Source organism: Ixodes scapularis, unplaced genomic scaffold, assembly GCF_016920785.2.
Source record: "Ixodes scapularis isolate PalLabHiFi unplaced genomic scaffold, ASM1692078v2 PGA_scaffold11__112_contigs__length_91849675, whole genome shotgun sequence".
NCBI classification, from domain to species: Eukaryota; Metazoa; Arthropoda; class Arachnida; order Ixodida; family Ixodidae; genus Ixodes; species Ixodes scapularis.
This window is the reverse complement of record NW_024609837.1, coordinates 64,173,225-64,197,322: the sequence shown is the minus strand read 5'-3', so window position 1 is coordinate 64,197,322 and position 24,098 is coordinate 64,173,225. Positions and strand designations below refer to the sequence as shown.

Here is a 24,098-nt window from a genome sequence, read left to right as displayed (position 1 = left end):
ATGCGGGTGGGGACCAACGAAAGTCAAAAGCTGCCTGCCGACTACGTTGAAGCAATTATGGTGTTCCGAAAGGCTGTGTCAACTCTGCGCCTGGAGCACAACTACTCGGACTACAACATAGCCAACATGGATCAGACTATGGTCCGGATGAATTGCCCTGCTGCGAGAACAAACAATGCTGTCGGCGAGTCGAGTATTCGCATCGCCAACACCGGCTGTACTCGGCGAGGGATGACGGTGGCCTTGTGCGCGACGGCAGCGGGCATCAAGCTACCTGCTTTGATCGTACTGAAGGAGCCAACCGGCCGGATTCCCCCCAGAGTAGTCCAGGTATGTTGTAATTAATCACCATTCAGGGTATAAATGTCGAAACAAAGCCTTAGAAATACGTAAAAATAAGGCTGACAGCATTTTTTTTTTTTTTTTAAATAGAGCGACTGTTGCGTCATCCATTGACAAAACACCACAGCCCGTTTTGTTTTGTATCACCCCATTTCCGAAAGATGGCGTAGCCGTTCTGGCCGGCGCCATCTTGAGCGCACGAGCAGTTGGCGTGTGACTTGCTGGCTTTCCGAAGCTTACTCACTTGCGCGTGCTTCGGCGCTCGGCCATAAAATCGGGCAGTTCGCATATCTTCACTCATCGGCGTAGCATGTGTAATGTGCGTTTGGGGCCCGAACTGTTATTTCATGTTATACTTGTTGTACTTGCAGCAAATGTGCGAGTTACTTCTTCCAAGAACGGTTGGATGACCTCTCCCGTCCTACTGGAGTGGACTAGGAGAGTTTGGGGCCCGAACGCCGACGACGTGAGGAGACTGCTCATACTGGACCAAGCACCCATACACAAGACAGAGGCGGCCCGAGAAGCGCTCGACGCAAAAGACACCGACGTCGTCTTGATACCGGGCGGTTGCACGTCCATTTTGCAACCCGCGGACGTCTCATGGATGAAGCCCTTCAAGGACGCGCTGCGTGGAATTTGGGCATCGTTCTTCCGGAAAGGTTCGGTGACCCCAAAGGGCAACCTTCGCAAGCCGTCGCGTCAAGAGGTTGTGGACTTCGTGGCTCAGGCGTGGGCCTCCGTCTCCGAGGATACCGTGCGGAGTTCGTTCAAACGGTGCGGAATATCCACAAGGCTCGATGGTTCCGAGGACGGCGAGCTCAACGACCGTTTGGCTTTGGTAACCAATGGACCCGAGGATCCCGAGAGCCTCATTGACGAGGCGATTTAATCTTGGATAGCGAAAGCGATGTGTCATTTGACGGTTTCAGCGATGAGAGCTAGGGAAATAAAAACCCACGCTGCTTTGGCGCACGCGTTACTCGATTTTTGTTTGTGATTTTGGTTATTAAATACTGAAAGATCGCCCACCCCACTTTTTTTGCCAATTATCTACGGCGAAAAGGGGGGCGTTAATTCAGGATTTTACGGTAGCTATATTTTCTGACTCCCCAGCCTTTACCCTTTCCGGTATGCTATTTAGTATAACGAAATTCATAATAGTTATTACGAAATCGGAAAATGAAAATGATGCAAAAACCAACATCCAAATATAGACGCTTTGCACACGCGCCAAAATACAGCCGCCATTGCTGACCTTCTCTTGTTTTACCGAGATACCGAGCCACTGAAACCTTTGTGGACGAGCCTCCACAAAGGCCAATGCTGGGGAGAAAGACAGAATAAAATCTAGGATGGCAATGACCTAGCCTGCTATGGTAATAATGAAGTGAAGTAAACGTAATAAGGGGAAACAAAAACTGAAGGTCAGTTATGGCGGCGCCCATGCACAGCTGCTGCAAAGCGTCTATACCCACACTTTTCAGTGCCGTGACGTCAGTGGAAGGCAAGCTTGCCAGTTGAGCAAGCAGTCTATAAAATAGAATATGCCAATCATTTGTTCCGCGCTGGAGCACGGGGACTGGAGCGAGCTTCCAAAGCATTCATTTGACACCATGAAACTGCTTCGAATCAGTTGGGAACAAATTCTACAGTCCAAAGAGTGAACCCCTGCACTTCCAGTGACGTCACTTTTTCGTTGTTGCCAGTAGAGACTTTCAGTTTGAAAAACACGGTGAGGACCAAAACTGTAAATTCAATAACTTCGTGAAAAAAAATTAATTTGACCTAATATTTGGGAGACTATTTTGGCGATGTTGTTTGGCGAGTTTAGCAAAATTTCAAGCAAATCGGGGACCATGAAGAAATCGCCGGAGTACCCCTTCAAGCAGGGGACACATGAGCGATGAAAAAAGGCACCACGCAGCAGTTTTCATAACTTGTGCGGATGTTGTGACGTGGACCTATGCCATGCCGTCACGTCACAGCGTCTGCGCAAGTTACTTTGGAAATTTCCGCGTGGTGCCCGTTTTCATAGCTCATGTGTGCCCTGCTTGAGCACCGTTGAATGCGCTTCTCACCGAGAGCACAGGTGCACTGAAGAGAAGCAACACCCGCGGAAGAAAGCTCCAGAGGTAATGCTTCTCTGCAGTGCACCAGTATTCGGAAAGAAGCACACTCTATGGGGCCGCAAGCACAAAAAGTATGAATGACACGAAACCGCTCTTCAAATTAAGCGGCTTACGAATACATTGAAAGCATAGCGGGACAACCAAAATATTGAAATTTGTTTAAATTCACCAGAAGTATAAAATATCCAAGTTAGAACTGTCACGAGCCTACTGTATGACAGGCACATTATTGACAACGTACCTTGACTATCCTGACCGGACTCAGGTCTTGCAAGTTGGATCTTCCATGGCCTCTCAGGAATGGCGGTTCTTCCTCAACCAGTTCAATTTCTAGATCCTCCTCTGCAAGGCAAGAACCAGGTTAGACTCTAGGTTTCCTACAGCTAAACCTTCAGACTCCTTAATTAAACAGGAGACACGACTAAGTATAGGTATAAACTATGAAGAGCTTAAATTACGCACCATCATCATCTTCTTTGGGTAGTATACCGGTTGACTCATCAAAGTCTGGAAGCTCCGACTTGTCAATGCAATTTGCAGAAAGCATCTGAAACATACAATGAAAAGCGAGGCATCAGTGTCCCATGCACTACCCCAGCTGAGCCAAAGTATACTTGTTATGTGGTTTCAGTTTCGGTGTGCGAGAAAAAATGCCGAATAAGGCAGTTCAAAAAGAGTGATCTTGCGGTGTGAGGTCGAGGTACCGCCTTGCACAGCACCCCGTCTCAAAAGATACAGTACAAGAAAAATGTTATAGGTTGGAAACGTGCACACATAAAATACTTTGCACTCATGAATCAATGTGTATTCGATAAATAAATATACACTTCATAAAGCACGCCAATGCATTAGTGGAGCACAAATAAAATTTGCATTGGGCATGCGGGAAAACACCCTTCACTTAAAGGCTGACATACACTTTGCGCTTTCCACTTTTCCTCTTCCATATCCTCTCTACCTTTCCACACACGCCAATACGGCCCCCTCACAGCTCGGTAGAGGATGCCAACGCAGAAGACCTCGGTCGCGCGCCACCAGCGCACGTCGGCATAGAGTTAGTGTTCAAAATCGAGAAGCAATTCCTGTCCCTTGTGCGCGAGTCAAGAAATTCCTCCTTCCCTCCACCGCCTCCGCAGCAACACGATTTCGGAGAACGAGGAATACGGGGGGGGGGGGGGGCCGCGTTTTCCACCCACCTGCTTGATTTCCCACTTCTCGGGAGAGGAGATCCTCTGGACCCGCCGCCGGTTGTCCACGTCATCATCGTCGGGGCGTGCCACCAGCGGCAGGGAGCAAGGGCGGTCGGGATTGCGGGCCGCCTCCTGAGACTCCGGGTCTCCCGCACGCCGGACGGGGTTCAGGTCTTCCCCCGTGTCTTGGTCCACGTCCTGGGGAACAGCGTTTCAGTGCGTCGCATCAAACGCCAAAAATATTCTAATCGTGCTTCGAGTTTGAATTGAATACGGAATTATTCCGTTCCAACTCCGACATGAAAATGTTTTGTTCAAAATCAAATATGAAGCAAATGTAAAAACGTTCTGTTCAAATTACGATTGAAATACGCAATATTTGCCCCACCCCCGGATAAAATGCTTCGGTACCAATAAAGCAAAAAAATGCATGCTCCTTAATTTTATGTATGAAGCAAAAAAACTTTTGTGGAATGAGTATTTGCTCAGTATGCATGTCTACGTTTGTGAGTTTTGCCCTAGGCTGTTCACACATACACATATACAAGGTGTTTATTTTTAAGCTTAAAAAAATTCACAAAGGAAAAAAAAAATTAAGCAGCCTGGATGGAAAAAAGATGTCATAAAACAAAAAAATGTCATAAAACGAAAAAAAAAAAATTTTTGAGAGCTATATTTACAGCACGAATTGAATTTGCAGTTAACGCCCACGGGAGCCGCCACTAGTCACATGGTAGACCAGTGCACCGCTGCAAGATACACCGGAGCATTGTTCAGCACCGCCGCTGAAGTCCCCAGAACCTCCACTTATTTTTCTTTGTAAATTTGTTTTATGAAATCCTTTTTCCATCCAGTCTGTTTAAACATTTCTTTTATTTCCTTTGCACATGTCCTTTAAGAGATTTGTTCAAAAAAAAGCCGTGAAAGCTACACTAACGCAGTTTGTGCACGTGAGTTACATGGCCAGAGGGACATAATATATAGGGGGCTAATCATCACAGTAAGTAGAATATTCCCTAAAATTTGTTAACTTTTTATTTAGTGAAGATAGACATGTGGTTTCAATTAGAAACTTGATGAGCGTCATCAAAAACCACTAAATCAGTCATTTTAAGGAAGACTGAGTGCATGGAAAGCGCAGTAGTACGCTAAAGTTGCCACTTGTGCAAGAGGCACAAGGCTGGGGCTATGATAAGAGGTGGACAGACAGCACGAAGGATGTTATCGCAGCAGTAGCCTTGCTCTTGTTGCATGAGTAGTAGTAGCTTTAGCGCTCCACCGTGCTTCTCACGTGCTCCAAGTCTTTCTAATACTGACTGATTTAGCGTTTGTCTATGACGCTCAGCAAGTTTCTACTTCGAATTGTATGTTTATTTTGAATAATTAAAACATTAATTGACACATTTTAGTTAATTGGCCATCTGATTGTTACGATTAGCCCTCAAACTATGTCCCCCTCGCCATATAACTCACCTGCACAAACCGCATTAGTGTAGCTTTCACGGCTATTTTTAAACAAATCTGCTAAGCTTAAAAAGAGACACTCTATACGCTCCGTGCAAGAACTATAGGGGGCGCTTTGAAAAACGCACATAGTGCCACTAGTGGAGGAGCTGATGTTTGACAGTGAGACGGGTTCAGCAGCGTGCAAAGCTATAGCGGTGGAAGTGTGCACGGACGGAACTTAGGCTCTTCGAGCCGACATGTTAGGGTGACGTTGCATGAGGGCTGGGGCAGACCTAAGAAGGTCTAGCTGTTCTCCGCTTCTTATATATCCCAGGAAATAAATTTATAAATCGCACTGTAGCCTGGCTTCCGACGAGAAACATTCCCGTCTTCTAGAGGGTACAACCACTGCACTTTTTCGCAAAATCAGCGAGGCATTGTTATCCTGAAACTAATCTACCGTGAAATGATTGAGTTCAGGTTGGAGAATTAAGATCAATTTCCCTGTGATGACTTTCCACAAGACCGCCTTTTACGCAAAAATAATTTTCTGCAAAACTAATACAATAAATACCCATGTGTTTATTATTGTTTGTTTGTAATTTGATGCCATTCATGTAATTTTTTCCTTGTTTTTAATAAAACAAAAACATCAGGCAAATAAAAATGTATAGCACGCTGAACATGAAAAAAATGCGGTGCTCTTCTGCACTAATCGGAGAAGCGAGTTTGTTTTTATCTTCCACTTCTTTCATTAATTACGTGGCATCTTATGCAAGCAGATCAGAATGCAAAGATACAAACAAAACGTGCATGTGTGCGCACACACACACACAAACCGACAAAGGGAGTGACTGAGAGTAACATGCACAGACAGATCTAACTGCACATGTAAGGTTCATCTCACATCGGTCAGTGTAAGTATATACATTTCGTCTTACACGAGCCTGCCACTTTTTTTGATAAAATTATGCCACCACCTTGTGCACATTAAAACCAAAAGACAGTCACGGTCATTCAATAACTCTCGCACTGTACTTGAGTTCAAAGACGATACATTTATTTCATCAAATACTGCTTTTGCTTTTCACTTTTGGTGCAGCTGAAAAAGCTACTTTGTTTGGCAACAGCCTCAGAAGCAATGGCAACAGTGGCACCATGTGCACAAAGCTGATAGAAAACAATCGGGTGGGAAGGAGCTGTTTCCTCGGTATTTTCACATATACTTTGGAGATATCCTTACAAACAATAAAGCTTTATAAAAAAAAAAGATCAAGATTCTTTTGTTTTAGTATGACGTGGTTCATATCGAGAAAGCAGTTTTGAATTAATCTGCACCCTACAATGTAATTAAATATACATTGAATCTTTCTTTTACACTGTTTTCAGTGTAAAAAAAAAAAGATTCCCTCAAAAAGACTAGTGAAAAACATATTACTTTTCTTGGTAAAGTGATTTAAATAATATATACACCTGATTTATATTTGATTTAACCTTAAAGAATAAAACTGAGTCATTTGATGTATATAGTGGAGCAAAATAAACTATTGGAGCAAAATGAAGAAATTATTATTTCTGCATTTTTTTCATAGAGACATAGCCAGTTATCTTTTAAAAATTCCGCCGTTTTGTTTTGCAGTTACCTACTACTACTGCCTACTGGCAACCCCCTATGTAAAGAAAAAAAAAGAAAGTACACCACCTAAACCACCACACTCAAGCGCCGACTGTCTAGTGATTCCAAGCATCGATGTCGTTTTTTCTTAGATTCACATTTTGTCACTTTTTGTACCGCCCAAATCTTTCATCAGTGCAGACTGTAGCCATACCGGTCCAGAAAGATCACTGACACGTACGATAGGGACAAAACGTCTTTGGAGGTCATCCCTCCAACGAAACGGGTACTTCATCCCCTCGAGTGTGGGATGGTTTTTCAGTTTGTCCCATCGGTGCTAACATAGGTAGGCGTTACGGGCACAATAACAAATGCAGCGCGCAAAGTGGCAGTGTAGGATATGTCAGACGTGCCGATGCGTGGCAGACATGATCGAAATACCAAATTTCTTGCATCGTACGGCACGGAGCCACCGTTGCCGCTGCCCCACAAAACAATGGTGAATTGAAAAACTATGAAACTTTGTCCCCACGAGACACGACGCATTACTATTGGAGCACTTAACGACGCAGCAGCTCATGCTGTCAACCCAGCACAACTGCACTGCTTGGACTTCAATGCATACCAATGCATGCAAAGTGGTTTAGTTTCGCTGGGGTTCTCACTGCCCACCTTCGGTAACAACCGTGCAGTGGTGCGCTGGTCGAGTGGCACGAATTGAATATATGAACCGAGCAATATATGGTATTTTCCCCAGTTTACGCTCTTTGATAACAAAATATAATGCTGAAAAGGTTGAAACCAGCCCCATAAGACATTCTGCATTAAAAGATTGATTTGCCAGTGCCAACGAGCACTGCGTAAAGATTGTAGACATTTCCAAGGCCGACCCGCAGTTTGAAAAGAGGGAAAGTAGAAATTTTTTTACCCCTGTCCATAGCCACAGACCAGCAAAGCCGAATCCAAGAACTCATCATTCAGCCCTCATAAAAGTATATTTTGAGTCTGCTGTGGGTTACCTGACTTCCTAAAGTTCATTAAAAGGTCCTATTTTCTCACATTCAAATAACTGCGGGCATAGTAGGGAAGAGAGTTTAAAACCTGCAAGAGATCTGGCGGGTTGGCTTCAGAGTGGGCAGTACCAACACATAATCGTGCCATAACCACTGTGAAGAGCATCAGCTGCCTTAGGATGTTGACTTTTCAAGCAGTGACCAGTCAGAAGCGAAGGCCAGGCACAATTCAAGAGAGGTTATACCTTCATGGAAAGGCTGGTCTTCTGTCCCGTGAACGACAGGACCTTCACCTTGACGCGCTGGCCTCTGGCAACTACGTCTCCGACGTTGGTGATACGGCCCTCCCTCCGCAACTGGAACACAAACCAACCACTGTTAGGTCAGCGAGACAAGGATGAAAATCAAATAAACTATCTTGATAAAAACTTAATCAAGACATTGTTTTGGCAGAGTGCAAACGCCACACTTTTTTACGATCTGGCAGCCTCTATACTGGTCCAGATTCTCAAGGGTGTGCGAGCTTGGATGTCACGCCGATCTATGCACGATGCGGTTGGCCTGGTCATTAAAAACCACGCTTCTAAATTGTTTCACTACTATAGTACTCGAAAAGAGCTTAGGAAAAGCAGTTACCACTATTGCATTCTAGTATAACAAGGCAATGTTGAATGCCAGCTTTTTATTTATTTATTTATTTAATGAGAATATCAATCCCTAAACAGGGACTATGATGAGTGCGAGCAGCAAAAATAAATAAATAAATAAATAAACACTAATAAACGTGCAAAACACTGCAACTGTTCCTTGAATACTGGTAAACATTAGAAACTCTGATAACTTATGTTATTCTAGGCAATCTAAGAGCCAAACAACACTTGGTCTATTTGCTTGAGATATAGTAGACAGTTTTAATTTTGAGTCGCCAGAGCATTACTGCACGGAATTTCGCATTTCCCAAGCTTACAAGTAGAACCAAGGGGCTTAAATAATAATAGTACATATGGTAGGCATTATCTGAGGTGTTGGTCACTACTCATGAACAAACCAAGTATAATACACACATATGGATACAACATTTGCACATACCTGAGAGATATGAACTAGGCCTTCCCAACGTCTGGGTAGACCTTCCAGCTGAACGAAACAGCCAAACTGCATAATGTTGGTCACCTTCCCGTTGTAGATCTGATACACACAAAAAAAGAAAGCAACGAAGTATTAATATATAAATGTTGATTGTCTATAAGAGCATGCATGAAAACAATATTACTTTTTTTTTTCCCAAGTTATCTTATACAATTTTAAATTGTCTTAGTGGAAGCTGGGCAGCTTGTTTATGTAACAAGGCCCTTTGGAGTGAATCTGGCATTCACTCCAGAGGGATTTTAACTGGGTTCGTCGAAGCCTTTACTACCACGATACAAAGAAATACGAAACATTCCCCGTCTTTTAACGATGTTACCTAGGCTAGTATACCTTTCCATGACACGCAAGTACTGTTTTCGATCTCAAAGGAGACATTCCAAGTCAAATATCAAAGGACAAGGAGGATCTTAATGAGCGAGTAGTTCACACTAAAATGCACCAAGAGCCACAAGCTTCGTGGTCTTCGAACTGCCGACCTCCGACGAACCGCCACACCCACCTGTCCAACCACGGGGTCAGGAGACACGGGAGGCGCGTTGCGGTCCTTGTGGCTGCTGCTGCTGCCACTACCAGAGGCCTGGTGCCGATCCTTGGAGTGAGATCGGCGGCGGTCCCGGTCGCGACTACGACTGCGGGACCGGCGACTGGAGTAGCGCCGGGAGTAGGGGCTCTTGGTTCGAGACCTGGAGCGACGCCTCGATGACCGGTGGACGGGGCTCCTTGAACGAGACTTTGATCTGCGACGCCTGGAGGACCTGGAAGTTGTCCCGAATCGAGTACTTCTCAACAGTTGGAAACGAACCACCTTTTGAGTGAATCCACACTTCTCGTCGACGTCCCCTCAGGATGACTGGCCAATGTCGCTGCATTTTTGGGTCACGACAGAAGCCGACTTAGACGAACGATTGTGCTAGTCATCGTACTGGTCTAGAGTTTAGACTATTCTATCCAGACTCGTTTTTACAGGGAGCGAGGCACGGCGTTTTTACGTCGGTGGAAGCCATGATTCGCGAGATATCTAATATTTTGGTTTTTAGCGCATTGTTCAATTTTATACGCAACTATGGATGATCAGGAATACAAAACCTATCTCCCTCCAACCGTGGATTTTAGAAAATTTGAAATTTAAACTTAGGATGTAAACATCACATCTGCAATACAGGATGTGTAACTGATGTAGATAAAAGTAAAGCTAACACCCCTCCACACTGTGCCAAGATACTGAAAATCAGTCGCCCATTGACTGTTGGTGGCTGCGGCTGCAAAAGTGTCGAAAAGCAAGCCCTCCTACCCTGGTTTTCACTATGGGACAGCATACCTGCTATGCTTGTCATTTGATCGTTCAGTCCTGCTGCTTGACTTGTCCACTTCTGAGTCTTTTTTCCTGCACAATCCAACACAAACAAATCCAGCCGTATAAATATACACAGAGCACAATTACAAACTGCAGAAATCACGAATACGTGTTTCGAATTTCTGATCACCCTGGGCGCACACTAGGAACGTACCTGGCACCCGGCGCTAGAGCTTCTAGTTCTGCGAGGGCATCCGACGCAACTTTCACATCCTCTTCTAGTAATGTCTGCAAAAAGAATCGGTCACAACAAGTATTATTGCACGTTATGCAAAGTAGTTTTGTTGTGTGTATGTTTAGACAATGTAAAGGTAGTTGGCTCCAATGGGTGTCTGGCATCCTTGCATCCCCACTCATGTTATACAAGCACTTGTCAGGTTTATTACATTCAGGTGGAGACAGGGCCCCCTTGGAGGAACTACTGTCGGTGAAAGCGTGTCGGCTTAGACAGTTCTTTGGCTGAAACTGAGAACCATGGAAGGTAGCAAGCTGGCACTGAAACAGAGCACAACTGAAGGAAGCAATGAATCAAAAAGATCTACTGCTGCAGGCTTGTCGAAGACAATAGTAAAAGTACGAGCAACTTACCCGTGCTTTTGGGTCATTCGGTAGTGCTAGAAATGGGAAACGCTCGCGCTTGATGTCCAGCTCTGTCCTGGGCTTTTCTTCAAAACCTTCTTTAGGTAGAGAGCTTGTATGTTTCTTGGGCCTCATGTGCTGAATGATACGCAGCAGATTTGCCGTGAATGAATCCTATAAGGGACACAACATAATTAAAATGGCCATTTGTCTTAGTGTGATTGAAGAAGCATAATTCGGGCTAACCAATGCCAACCGAGCGCTAATTCCAATACTTATCCAATAAATAACTTTCTGAATTAAAATAAAAAAGCGGGCTAGTTTTCTTAGTCATCCCCAAAGGCTGGCAATGAGAAAAATATGTGTAAATGGAAGACAGACACAGGCCAAGCACTGTTTGTCATTCTCAGAAGTAACCGGCATAAGAGGACGCGGTTATAGGCAGAGGATGATGCTAGTGTTATGTGGATCTCCAACTTGTTTACGCATTTTCGCAACATTGTTATAATGATCATGAGGCAAACGGCATGCCCACATCTAAGAAGATAACTCCAATGATTACTGAGATCTCTGTTAATGTAAGCCAACATCATGATATCCAATACATGAAGACTTCTACATCTGAAGATGTCCAAGCAAAATGAAATCTAACCAATATGATATGCCATCAAACTTGGGAATCTCTCGCAGTGTAAAGACTATGGAAGTTTGGCTTGGTCTGCGTACTTATCAACAGGGCTGCGTAGTACGGGTGCGATCAACTGCATGCTAGGGGGACAAAACGGAGAAACGCACTTACCGAAAACTCCGCCTCGTTCTCTTCCAGAGCCTTCTTGAAGGACTCAAACGTGTTGTTCTTGTCTGCCAGGTCAATAATAAACTCGGCTGAAAGTATTATTTGAAAGACAAGATTTTATAATTCGCCCTCTGCACAGATTACCACCTTGGTTGTCGTCGGAAATGTGATACAACAGTACACAGCTAGGAGCCTCAGGCACGTCGTCCAAGAAATCCATGTAGGCTACAAGCTATTGAAATGAAATAACCATAAGGATCACGAGCTCGGGAACACGTACTTACCCATGTCTTTGTCGTTTATTCCTAGATGGTTGTCCAACTCCGTGCATATTTTGGAAACAAGAGACAGGTACTCAAGCTTGGCGATTTCGTCCATGTTGACAGATCGTCGAACGCTCCAAAGAATGTGCGATTTTGTCAGTAAACCCAGTGCCTTAGCGAGTCTAAATAAAATACCGTATTTATATTATATAAACCGTGAGTTCGAGCTTACAAGACGAACTTCATTTTATTGACGCACGAACCACGACTCCAGTCTCGACCTGACCACAGCATACGACTTGACCAACTTGAACAACGAATAGTGAAACTTTGCCAAATTTGTTGGATAGGTGGCAGCAGTAGCAGAGGAGGGTAGGTGGCGCAAGCTTACCACACCTACGCCGAGTTCCGTTTCCGGGTAACTGCAGTTTATAAAAAGTTTCGGAAGCTAACGGGGTTCGGGTTTCGTGGTTTTGTTCCCGCGGATTTGTTTTGTTGTCAGTAGTCGTGAGCCGCGTCTTCGTTTTCGTTACGTAATGTTGTGTTATTGATGAGAAAGAAAGAGCTGTCTGTAACTCACCTTTAGGTTCGTTTATTTTTTAATTTGTTTTTATAAAAATAATGCTTTTAGTAAGCCTGCTTGCGGTGACACTACCCCTTTCTCTACTGTTTTGGACGGTGTCGGTGGTTTCATCTTGGTATTCCGAAGGTGAGTGCTGCCCGAGTTATCCTCGAGCCTCAGGTGCTGAATCCGGCTGCAGTTATTTTCTCGCTCATTAAATGAAGAAAGGCCGCGTTCATCGAGCTTACGTATACGTATGCGTGTATAACTTGCAGTCGTTCATTTTTTCAGATATCGCTCCGCCCACCCCGCTCCGTTTCTTCGTCTCTGTTTTTATTCCACTTCTCATCGCGACATGGGGCTACAGAAAAAAAAGCTTGGACGTTTCGGGAGCACTTTCCGGTAAGAATATTTCCTTAAGTATAACTACACGCGTCCGTATTTTCTTAAAATTTCTAAACTGATGATGGTTTAAATGAAATTTGTAAACGAGGAGGGGTTGATGTTGCGGTATGTAATATAAATGTAAGCAATGCGGAAAGTAAATCGTCTGCTTCTTGCGCAGGGGTTGCGGTGACGTCAGAACGGCGCCTTGTTCTATTGGATTTGATTGGAAGGAGAGGGTTAGACCTTAATGCTAGACCAGCCAATAAGAGCTAGGCATTCTGGCATCATCGCAACCCCCGTGCAACAGGCAGACAAGTTTGTGCTCCGCATAAATGTTAATTTAACCAATAAAAATAAAAAAATGTAACCAATGAATTAATTTTATTGGTTACATTTCTTCGTTATTTCCTTTATTTGCAGGTCTCATTCTTGGGTTTGTCCTTACGCTGAGCAGTTACTGCTTTCAAGCCGTGCTGCTCGTTTTTTTCGTGTCCTCTTCAAAAGCAACGAAGTTCAGGTCCAGCCAAAAACGAAAATTTGAAGCCGACCACAAGGAGGGTGGGTATCTTAAGTACAAAAGCTGATCGATAACAGAACTTGTGAGCATGATAGTATATGCAACTAATCGGGACTATATATATATATATGCCTTCCACAGTCACCTCTTGCCACCTTGCGCATGTGCTTACCGGTGTGCCTCGGGGCAGTGTAAGCCCTATGCCCTTCCCGATTTACGTGAACGACGTCGCCGATGGACTCAGATCAAAGGCAATACTACATGCAGATGACCTCTCACTCCTTCAACCCGGGACATCAATGGAGGCATCCACCTCCCTTCGAAGGAACCTCGGTGAATGCCACAGGTGGTGTGAGGCACACAACCTGCCACTAAACACTTCAAAAAGTGTATGCATGACTATCAGCCTGTCCTCGGCTGAACCCTTGCACACCTACACCCTCGCAGCCTGTGGCACCCTCCCTCCCCCATGTCACCCAGACCACACTCTTGGGAGTCGCGTTCGAACACCGCTTCGACTTCACCTGCCGGTGTTTTCCTATGCGGGGTGCAAGTTTGTCTGCTTCTTGCATTGGCATTGCAGTGACGTCAGAAGATCAAGTTTCGACTTGGAAAGATAGTGGGTAGATCTCAGTGCTAGTGTCCTTGGGGTCTACCCACTATCCTTCCAGTCTAGCCAATCGGAGCTCGGCGTTCTGGTGTCACTGCAACCCTTGCGCAAGAAGCAGACAAACTTGTGGTCTACCTAGTGAGCCATCAGCCGCACTTCATTCCTTTGTTGCCAGACTTCGTGGCAAACTTGACCGAAGGGCACGACGTCGTTCGTGCGCAGGTGGCCAGCGAAACTGGGTGCAGGTGCTGTGCAATGGAGGCATAGCCGCAGAGTTTGCCCTGCTCTACATGCTTGAGTGTGGGATGGGGGAGAAGCTGGTGGACCCCAGCCGGAACTGGCAGTGCGCCATGCTGTCCCTGGCAGTGCTGAGCGCCATGGCCGAAAGCTGCGGCGACACATGGGCCTCTGAGCTGGGCAGCGTCTGGTCCAGCGGTGACCCTTTCCTCATCACCACCCTCGAGAGAGTACCCAGGGGTGAGTCACACTCCCCTTGCTGCCAGAGGGTAGGGAGCCGCATTCCTTGCTTCAGAGCATGGTCTGCTTTACACTCCAATCGGGTATTTACCCAGTAACTTAATGGGGCAATATGTGGAGCGCAAGTTTGTCTGCTTCTTGCACAGGGGTTGCGAAATTGTCAAAACTCCAGACTCTTATTGGCCGATTGGAGAAAAAAAATAGTGGGCAGGCCTCAAGGCATCTAGCATTTAAATCTATACCCTCTGTCCTTTCAATCAAGCCCAATCATAGCTCAGCGTCATTCTGCATCACCACAACCCCTGCGCAAGAAGCAGCTGACTTGCTCTCCGAATATGACATACTTCTAACTAAATCTCACCGGACCGTTGATACTTTCACCTTATGTCCTTCTATGCATGAAGCCAGTGTTTCCCAGCTCGGCTGAGTTTTTTTTCCGTCGCGATTTGTTTTGTTTTTTGGTGTAGTTTGCAACAAGAAGGAGCATCGACCGATGCTCGATTTTTATACGTACCTGTCTTAATTCGGACGGACTTAAGACAAGGCATCGACCCGTCGGCGGCCACAAGGTAGATACCGCCCGGGCGACTCCGAAAGGAAACAAATTGAAACAAACTCGGACTCAAGCGATCCCAAATACATCCCCGATCATACATGCCGAGTTCCGTCGTCGACAAAACCACTGGTGACGCTCTGGTGTTACACCGACACCTAAATTGATGGCAGAAACTAAGCGTCCGCACGTAAACAAAAGGCGAAAATAGCGGACGCTGTTTGTCGACGTGGTGGAATGCGGCTTGCCGAAAAAGAAGAGGCGTTCCGTGGGACCGCCCTTTTGTGTTTGAGTGTGATAGTTCTGCGTTGCAACTGCCTGTAAAAAACCGATCACGAATAGAGGACGCGCTGCCGCTGGCTGTTGTGTCGTCACTATTTCTTGAGAGCTTTTCTTTTACTCGGCAACTTATCGTAGTCAGCCGATTCTAACGCCAACCTTGTTTTTTATATAGAAAACTGTACCTAAAAACTTCCTTCACGCTAGACTTGGATACAAAACTGACGTCGGGGGCATGTTGAAGTTTCACTTCTTGGGTATAGAAACTGTGTGAACATTAGAATGCAGAGCGCAAGTTCGTCTGCTTTTTTTGCAGGGGTTACGGCGACTTCAGAACGCTGAGCTCTGATCGGCTCTGATTGAAGGATAGTAAGCAAACCTCAGAAGCAGACCAATTTGAGCTCTGCATTGGAGGGCACATTAGTATTGGGTAAATGCGGTACCTAGAATTCCTCACTCGTACCCCAGCATCCAAAGTATGCTGGGTTTGGGCACAAGTTCGGTCCATTAAACTCTTATTTTCCTCAGTTTTAGCTTCACTTTGTCACCTGTTATACAGTAAAACCTCGTTATAACAAAGTTGAAGGAGCGGTCGTAATTATTTCGTTATAACCATTAGTTTGTTATAGCCAATGTCCATTTCTTCCCACTATTAGCAAGCAAGGGGAATTATAATTGCTTTGTTATATCCATTAGTTTGTTATATCCCGTTTTGTTATAACGAGGTTTTATTGTACGTGAAAATATTTAAGGAGTGAGAGCTGTAATAGTTGCTTGCTAGGAATCGTAGAAAATTCAAGTCATATTTACCAAAATAAGTGACTGCTATAGTGCAAATATGTCAAAAAAATATGAAGAAAACAAAGAACGGGAAGATTGAGTGATTGGATATGGATTGGCTGCCTCTCTGAATGAGACAATCTTGAGTGTTTTCTTTTTCCAGGTACTTGAGATCAGCTGAGCACTGTATTGTTTCTTTATGCCAATATGTCGCCCCTTCCACTGTGTATTGACGTAGAGTAGAGTTAAACTTTTTTGCCCATACTATATAATGACAATGTCTTTTTTTGGTTTTTTATTAGTTTCTTTATACTACTAGCCTTCTGTGATCCAACATAGCAAAGTATAAAATATGAAAAGATGCCCAAACCAGTTAGTTGTGACAAGAGTTTGAAGGGTTGTTTTCATATTCTTTGGGTTTTGCCAATTTTGTGTCAATAACAGTTTGAACTGACCTTGGGTTGAACTATTTTCATTTGTTGTCCAAGTGACTTAAGAATACCTCTATGCATACTCAAAATGTCTTATATGTGACCTCTGAAGAGGGAGGAAGTTATTGTGACAAGGGCAAGGAAGTGGAAAAAATATTTTATAGGAAACTTGCATTGGCTTAGGAAGTGTAAAAATGGAGGCAAGCTGATGTACAATATCTATATATAACTTGAGGCTGCTACAAGCAAACGAAGGGGGCAACCACAAACGTATCTAACTTGACTCCTACTTTGTTTTACAAAATTGTTTTTATACACTCATAAAACCCCTTCATTTAGTCATATTTTGTTAACTAAATAAAGAAATGTTTTCTGGAAATGAATCTTCAAGTATTTTTGTTTCAGAATGCATAAATCTAGAAACAAAGTACCGCATTTCTGGCACCTTTGCTTAAGGCTAACATTGGTTCGTAATTTGAGATAGTCTTTTTATGGTGCAACCTCAACCTACACACCCTAAGCATCATACAAAACCCAAATTTACAATTGCATGTGACCTTTCTCGCCCTCAAAAACGCAACCGAACATTGCAACTCACCCCTTTTTCTGAGAAAAAAAGAGGCAAGTCGCAGTGTTTTATTTCGTTGAGTGCGCTTCTCATTGCGCATTAGTGGACTGCAGTGAAGCGACAAAAGCACAAAAAGCATTGCATATTTGCGTGTCTTGCTTGCTTCACACTCACGTGCTAAGGGAAAAGGACTTCTCCAGAGGAGGGCATTACACACAATTTCTGAATAAAACTGAGGATAGAATAAATGATAGCCTGCAGTCTTTTAATTGTCGTTTTCTAATTTGAGATTTGGCAAGGATACTGGGCTGTTCTCTAGGTTTTCTTAATGCCAACTTTTTTTGGTTTAGTTATTAATTTTATGTAAGTGGGAATAAATTAGAGGAGCAGTGGATGGAAGCTTGGGAAGAACCTTAGTGAGTTCAGCAGGAATGTGTATAAAAAGACATAAATTGATTGCATTCCGATTATTGTTATGATGTTCTGCATATAAAATGTAATTGATGTTCATAATCAAATGACAAGAGCTTTGTTTTTTTGTCTGAATGAAGAATTGCAGTTTATTACAGCCTCTAGAACTTAAACAAAACGTCAATTTATCTGCTCAAAATAATTATATTCTAGCAATATTTCAGTGAAATTTCGTACCTGAAATAACCATTCACATCAGTTTGTGCTGTCCTTCATTAATCATCATCTTGTTACCGTGTCTGGTGCTTCTGCCTGCAACTAAATAGCTAGTTCTGCGTTTGAAGGAATAACTCCTGCTGTGCAATCAATGCTAACAAAGAGTTGTACATAAGTGAAAAGGCAAAACAGACATTGCCTTCTGGTTGGACAAGCCAATACCTTAACGCAGTGGTCCTCAAATCGGGATCCGCGGGCCTTTTGGGGTCCCTGAAGGGATTCTAGTGGTCCGCAAAGCCCTGGCTCGTCAGTCAAGCCTGGCAATAAAAGTTGCCTTTTCCCAGATTGAGAAAAAACATTCCTATTTTCGGGTGAGTTTTGCGGTGTGTACGTCAATGTCTTCTGGTGTGTATGTCAATGAAGTCCATTTTACACTAGCCCTTAGTTATGTCCATTTATTCAATCATAATCATAATTAACCTATACCTTTATCTTTCCGTCAGTTTGAACGGGGTGTTCCACCATCTTTGCGAATACACAAGGGGTCTGCAAAACATCAGTAGTTGTGAACCACTACCTTAACCTAATAAACAATTAAAAAGTAATCCTAAATAAACCCTAACAGGATATTTGCAGTGGTATAAATGAAGATGAAGTGTGGGCTTAATCTCCAAAAGATCTTTTTGGTGCTACAAAATGAATCTTTGGCTGCTCCAAAAGGTGCTCCAAAACGACTCTGATATATCACATCACTGAGTTTGTAAGTGTTTTTAGAAAATTTTCAATGGGAAAATGGCGGTCGATGAAGCCCACGAATACGTGATGTTGGATGGTGTCCACTGTCGGGAACTGGCCCCGTTTTGTCATTGAGATTTTCAGAGAATCTATTAAAACTTTTGAGTCGGATAATTGTCTTTTTTGCAAATACGGCATTTGGTTCAGTCTGTCAGCGCTGCATTTCGGAGGAGACGAGTTCGGCGATGCATAATGATTTTTTGCAATGCAAAAAACTGTACTTTTCTTTTTTTGTGGACGTGTTGTAACAATAATGGAACATTGGATAAAACTATTCCACAGGTTTAAAGTTACACTCGTTCAACACTTTCACCTATCAGAGCTCAGTTTCAAAAGAAGCACTGTATAGTCTCAGCGCCTTTGGTGCCAAATATTTTTTAATGCATTTTTTGGCAACTTACGGAAACTCGAAGTCTTCTCTTCTGTGTGCAGGCACAAACGGAGGGGTGTCCGTGGCGGGAACGTTCTTCAGCGGCCTGGCGGGCGCCTTGCTCGGGCTGGTCTACTACCTGTCCCTGGTGGTGTGCGTAGGCTCCACCACGCTGCGTACGAGCCCCACCCAGGGCGCTCTTGTCGTCGTGGGGGCATTGGCGGGCTCTCTGGGCTCTCTCATCGACTCCTTCCTCGGCGCCACTCTCCAGTATTCGGGTGAGTTTGCACAATTTTCGAGAAATAGTCGTCTATAACATTGCCAGAATTATTCCATGGCAAAAGATTTATGCACCAAAATCTTTTAAAAAGATATGTGCGAGCCGGAAGGGCTTTGTTTAGGAGGGGCTTTGTATATATCACCATGCAAACATGTTTGCAGCGGTGATAGCCTGTTAAAGGGACACTGAAAGGGTATTGAAGCCCGCCAAGTTTTTTATTTGTACATGACATATGAGAGCCCAACTACCCAGAACACAATTTTCGGCTCAAAATTCGTTTTCTTTCTGCCCGGAAACTACCTATCAAGAATTTGCTGGATTGAGTTGCGCTCACTTCTTTGTGGTCACGTGCCATTTTCTAAAGTTTGGGCCCAACCACCAAATGTACTCAGTCGTGGGTCATCAAAGGCACACATTCAATATTAAAAATAAAGTGAAGAAATAGGAGATCCATTTTTTGTGGCTTCTAAATATTGCAAATGCGGTGATTGAAAAAAAAAAAAAAAAAAAAAAAGCTGCACAGTCATGTGACTTTTGCCAACTCTATCCTCCTCTATGTTTCTTCTTCCTCCCCACTCCAGTTTTGGTTTTGAGCAGTTGCGTTTTTCGACTTTATTAAAAATATGTGATGCCTTAGCATAATACTGATTGGGTATAGTCTTCAGACACCGTAATGAATCGCCTGGCAAAAAATAAACAAATTTTGGGGGTCATCAGTGTCCCTTTAACAACTTCAACCCTTGCAAATGCTTGCTCTCGGAAGGAAGTTTGAGAGAACGAAATGTTTTCACTTCCACTTCCTTCCTCAGATGTATATTTGGTTGTGCACAATATTTTGGGACACGAGCATAAAAGCAGCTTGGTTAAGCCACCCCAAAAAGAGATTATGGCTCTGAGTGCAGATCTGTTAGCTGGAGAATCCTTCAAGATAGCTTGATCGCATTTCCACACTGCCTCTTGTTGACGTTGCTTCTTATTGCCTTGACATGATATGTAGTGTCTAGGGCATTTTAGTCTGTGGCAGCCCGGGGTACGTGTCACTGACCTATAGCAAACTTGCTTTTAGGCAGAAGTCTTGTGTGGGTCTGAGGATTGAAAGCAGTTGGCACCAGACACTTGTTGCATTATCTTTCCTTGATAAGCTTGGCTTGGGAAAGGGGTACACAGTAATATTCAGGCGTTATCTGAGAATGTCTGGGAGTCTTTGGGGCTATTTTTGGTGGCTATCTTATCAGGTTCTCCAGCTTGCAGCTGATTTTCTTTTTGTTTTGTTTTGCAAGCGTCAGGTTGTTGTGTAGTTCCATTTAGTTAAAAAGCATTTTGTGCAAGTTTAATTTTGAAGAATGGCTTGTGTTGAACTAGTTTTAAATTCTGATTAATATAAAACTAAGTGTGTTTGATTCATTTTTTTAAATTAAAACAAGCTGAAATAGTTTTTTTTTTTTTCATGCATAAGTTTGGGTAGTTTTATGCTTATGTTATGCTTGCACTGTCACATATTTGAATTGTCTTATAATATTTGTTCCTTAGTTGTTTTTTTGTGAAGTGTTTTAGGTTTTTTTTTTCTAGGGTCTAGCTCTTACACAGAAAAGTTGCAGGATTGTTTATTTGTGCACTAATATTTAGGTTATGGGCAGGAGCTGAAAAAAGAGTATTTATAAAACATTTCTCATTTGTACAGAGTATGTCCAGAATGTAAGTACCATTTTTAAATAATAAAAAAACTCCCACAACATTGTTTGGGAGTTGCTTTATTTCTAATAAATTCTGGATGCCTTAATCTGTCTTTCGATATAATCCCCTATCATGTCAAAAGCTTTTTGATAACTTCCCCATAGAATCTGCCTGAATCCTGAGCCAGCATCTTCGGCCTCCATTGTGAAACACTTTGTGCTGCTAATGTGTTATGTAACACTTTCATTAAGTAATAATTTTGGAGATTATAAAATGTGTGTTACAAGATCAGAAGTAGGAAAGTATCAGTTATCCAGAATTTTTTTTTATTTGTACTTCCTCCACCAATTTGTTTCTCACCAGAAGTGGCCTACAGAGTTCATTATGAATGCTCCGCCACCCTCGATTAAACATTGACAATGATTTCCACATCATTCCCTCACTCATTGCATTTCGTCTACATTTTATAAATATGTGATATATATGAATACACACTATAAGATTTTTGTACTCATAAATCTGGATTGTCAAACATTTATCGCGCCCAGAAATCTCATCCTAGACCAGACATCAGAGTCAGCAAGTCGTTCTATCTATTTTTATTGCTAAGCACGAACTTAAAAAATAACCAGCTTTACAAAATGGCGTCAAGGTGTGACTAATGAATGGGGGAACACAAATGCAACTTGGAATGGAATACTCTTGCAGAACTTGTGCACCAATGTAGTCACTTTCCGAGTTTCCCTTATAAATGCACTAGCATAAAGGATCGGAACATATGATTAACTAAATTGTGCCATTTAAGGAAGTAATCAATTGCAAATATGATGTGAAGAGAAACATGCATGCTGGTTTTAGTTTTAAACATTTAGGCATATCTTAACCTTCAGGGGTTTCACAATCATGTTGGTATGCAGGGAATTTCCTGGAATTGTCGCCCAAATCATTCCTGTATAAACTATGCATCCCACAGAAAAAGAGGTTTATGTCATATTGGTTTCTACTAATTCAGGAAAATTAATCACATTTGGTATACAGTTAGGTCAATAATTACTCTTTAGTAATCAACTTTTAGTTAGTAAATTTAAAGGTATGGCTTCAGTTAGGAACTTGCTGGGCATCTTAAAAAATAACTTAATTATCTTTCAGTGCATATCTTACCACTCTCTAAACCGATCAAGTGCAGGGCGTTTGCCATGATTTTTGTGCTTTCAATCGGTGTGTTTATGATTGTGTATCTGGACTGCTTTCTTATTTATGGTGAAACAAAGTATGACACACGAGGCAACATAACTGCCAATGCGTGACAGAAATTAATTCTCTCATGGGCCTTATGCACAAACCGTACTCCCTTTCTGGACGCACCCCATGAATTGTTAGGCATTTTTTATGCCCTTTAAATGCAAAAAAGTTGCCATATAAGTGTGAACATGGAGACTTGCTTGGGTTGTTTGTGCAGGGTTGGACACTTCAAGTGGACGGATAGTGGAAGAACCAGGGCCGGGAGTGAAGCACGTCTCCGGAATCAATCTACTCGACAATCATTCCGTTAACCTGATCTCAAACCTTGTCACAGCCATGCTTGTACCTTGGATTTCGGTGCAAGTGCTGTCCTTGTTTCACTGATTTTTCCAACCTCTACAGTGTGTGTGAATGTGTGTATAATTGTGTTTGGGTTGTTTTTCCACTTTCGAGGTGTTCTTTTGGTACTGTTTTTCAAGCAGTTGTTGCAGCTTGTTTGGGGAAATCACAGATTTTACAGCACATTTTTTGAGCGTTTGCGTTAAATTCTTCAATCCATGGCTATGTTCACACTCTTGTGTGCAATGGAAGTGTATTGATTTAAATGTTTGTGTGAATGGGAAGACATTTTCATATACTGTTGGAGCTTGACCTTTCGAATGTGGAAGGCCGTTACTGTTGAAACTGAAATGACAATCATTGTACTATATACGAAGAGCATGTTTTCCCGTTTGTCCTTGTGTGTGCAAGTAACTGTATGGCTAGGTGTTTGTTTGTGTCCTGCCTATGCTGTGCAGTGCTTCTTGCATATGCTGACTTGCCTCTTTTGAGTAGCATGTAGGTAAGTGTTGTAGGTCATTTTGCAATAGACAGTGCAATACTTTTTGAAGATGTACATATGTATATACCCAACAGATGAAGATGTTGAAGTGTTTGTAGTTGTATCCAGTAAAATGACAATCAACATGTTGGCTGCTGCTCAAATTGCAAGTGATTATGGAAAAGTTACATGGGGTTTTACTAGCTCGCATAAGTTAGCCGCGAATGTAGCATTAGTGATGTATGATTTGTTACGTCAGCAAATGTGGCTAAGCATTCCAAGAGGACAGCTGTGAATGGTCTATCCAATAGAGGTGGTATCTGGAAGAGATCATTTTGACGAGTTTCTAGATCCTGAAAGAGCATTACCATCTTGGCTAGTTTCATTTTTAACTGTGTGAAAGCTTTTTTTGTTTTACGGAGCTATTCTGGCACCGTCGGAGATTTTGGGATATCAAATTTTCTTACTTGTTTTCTTGTCCTTTTGAGCATTAGTACTTTATGTTTTGAATTGAACGCAAGATCGTCTGAGCACTTGCATGTCTTGCCATTCCATCAACAAACCCAGTGAGGCTTGTCTGAGCTATATTTATGAAGTGTGAATCGAAGCTGACTTTGGGCATCGAAGCCGTAGAGGAATAGTACATACCAAAGTTCGACAATCATTGCGGCTATTTGCATATTTCAATACAAGTATTTTGATATGCCTATATACCTGAGTGTTTGCATATACAAATTAAATGTATGTTTTAGGCGGTGATCTTTCTGTGCTCTCTGCAGTGCCGATAATGTGGTTCGTTTCAAAGGGAGCATTATTAGTAGCACGCTTACTACCAAGTAGCATCAAGTATTTCGGTGTTGGATGTGCATCAACAGTTGCAAGTTGTTCCTTCAATTTTTTTTTCTTCTGGCATGCGGCTGATGTACATCGAGTTTTCAGTGTCTAAATAAAAGCATTAATTTAGGTTTACACTCTGAAAAGCTTTTTTCTGTCAACCCACAAATGTACTTGCCTTTATGCCAAGATATGCAGAACAAATGACTTTTTGTGCTGTAATTCTCTGCTGAACTCGAGAAGCAACGATAGCAAGTTTAGTCAAGTGTTTTCTTGCAGCTTGATAAACCCAACGTGTCATTTCAATGTCTACAATCTCTTTCCTGTCTTGAAAAAATGGGCATATCTCGAAAAACATGCTTCTACCGTTTTTTCAGAGTTTTATCTAATGCGAGATTATAAGGTGGCTCCAG

At 42.9% G+C, this 24,098-nt stretch overlaps 2 protein-coding genes across 2 annotated transcripts in view; one reads left to right on the top strand and one right to left on the bottom strand.

Moving 5' to 3' along the window:
• LOC121835036 (ATP-dependent RNA helicase DHX8-like) overlaps nucleotides 1–12,064 on the bottom strand; it is a 40,047-nt gene extending 27,983 nt beyond the window's left edge. Inside the window, exons 1-11 of the mRNA XM_042288948.1 lie at nucleotides 11,901–12,064; nucleotides 11,620–11,705; nucleotides 10,830–10,994; nucleotides 10,396–10,469; nucleotides 10,206–10,271; nucleotides 9,387–9,642; nucleotides 8,828–8,926; nucleotides 7,984–8,094; nucleotides 3,671–3,862; nucleotides 2,937–3,021; nucleotides 2,716–2,816 (exon numbers count right to left, since the gene is read on the bottom strand). Of these exons, the coding sequence (XP_042144882.1) occupies nucleotides 2,716–2,816; nucleotides 2,937–3,021; nucleotides 3,671–3,862; nucleotides 7,984–8,094; nucleotides 8,828–8,926; nucleotides 9,387–9,642; nucleotides 10,206–10,271; nucleotides 10,396–10,469; nucleotides 10,830–10,994; nucleotides 11,620–11,705; nucleotides 11,901–11,994 (1,329 nt within the window). The 5' untranslated portion in view covers nucleotides 11,995–12,064. The remainder of the gene's footprint in view (nucleotides 1–2,715; nucleotides 2,817–2,936; nucleotides 3,022–3,670; nucleotides 3,863–7,983; nucleotides 8,095–8,827; nucleotides 8,927–9,386; nucleotides 9,643–10,205; nucleotides 10,272–10,395; nucleotides 10,470–10,829; nucleotides 10,995–11,619; nucleotides 11,706–11,900) is intronic.
• A 230-nt stretch (nucleotides 12,065–12,294) lies between these two features.
• Nucleotides 12,295–23,820, top strand: LOC121835035 (transmembrane protein 19-like). Its single transcript, XM_042288947.1, has 6 exons — nucleotides 12,295–12,588; nucleotides 12,733–12,843; nucleotides 13,249–13,386; nucleotides 14,178–14,432; nucleotides 18,898–19,113; nucleotides 22,249–23,820. The coding sequence occupies exons 1-6, from the start codon at nucleotides 12,501–12,503 to the stop codon at nucleotides 22,413–22,415; spliced, it is 975 nt and encodes a 324-aa protein (XP_042144881.1). The 5' UTR covers nucleotides 12,295–12,500; the 3' UTR covers nucleotides 22,416–23,820.
• Nucleotides 23,821–24,098: the final 278 nt, after the last annotated feature.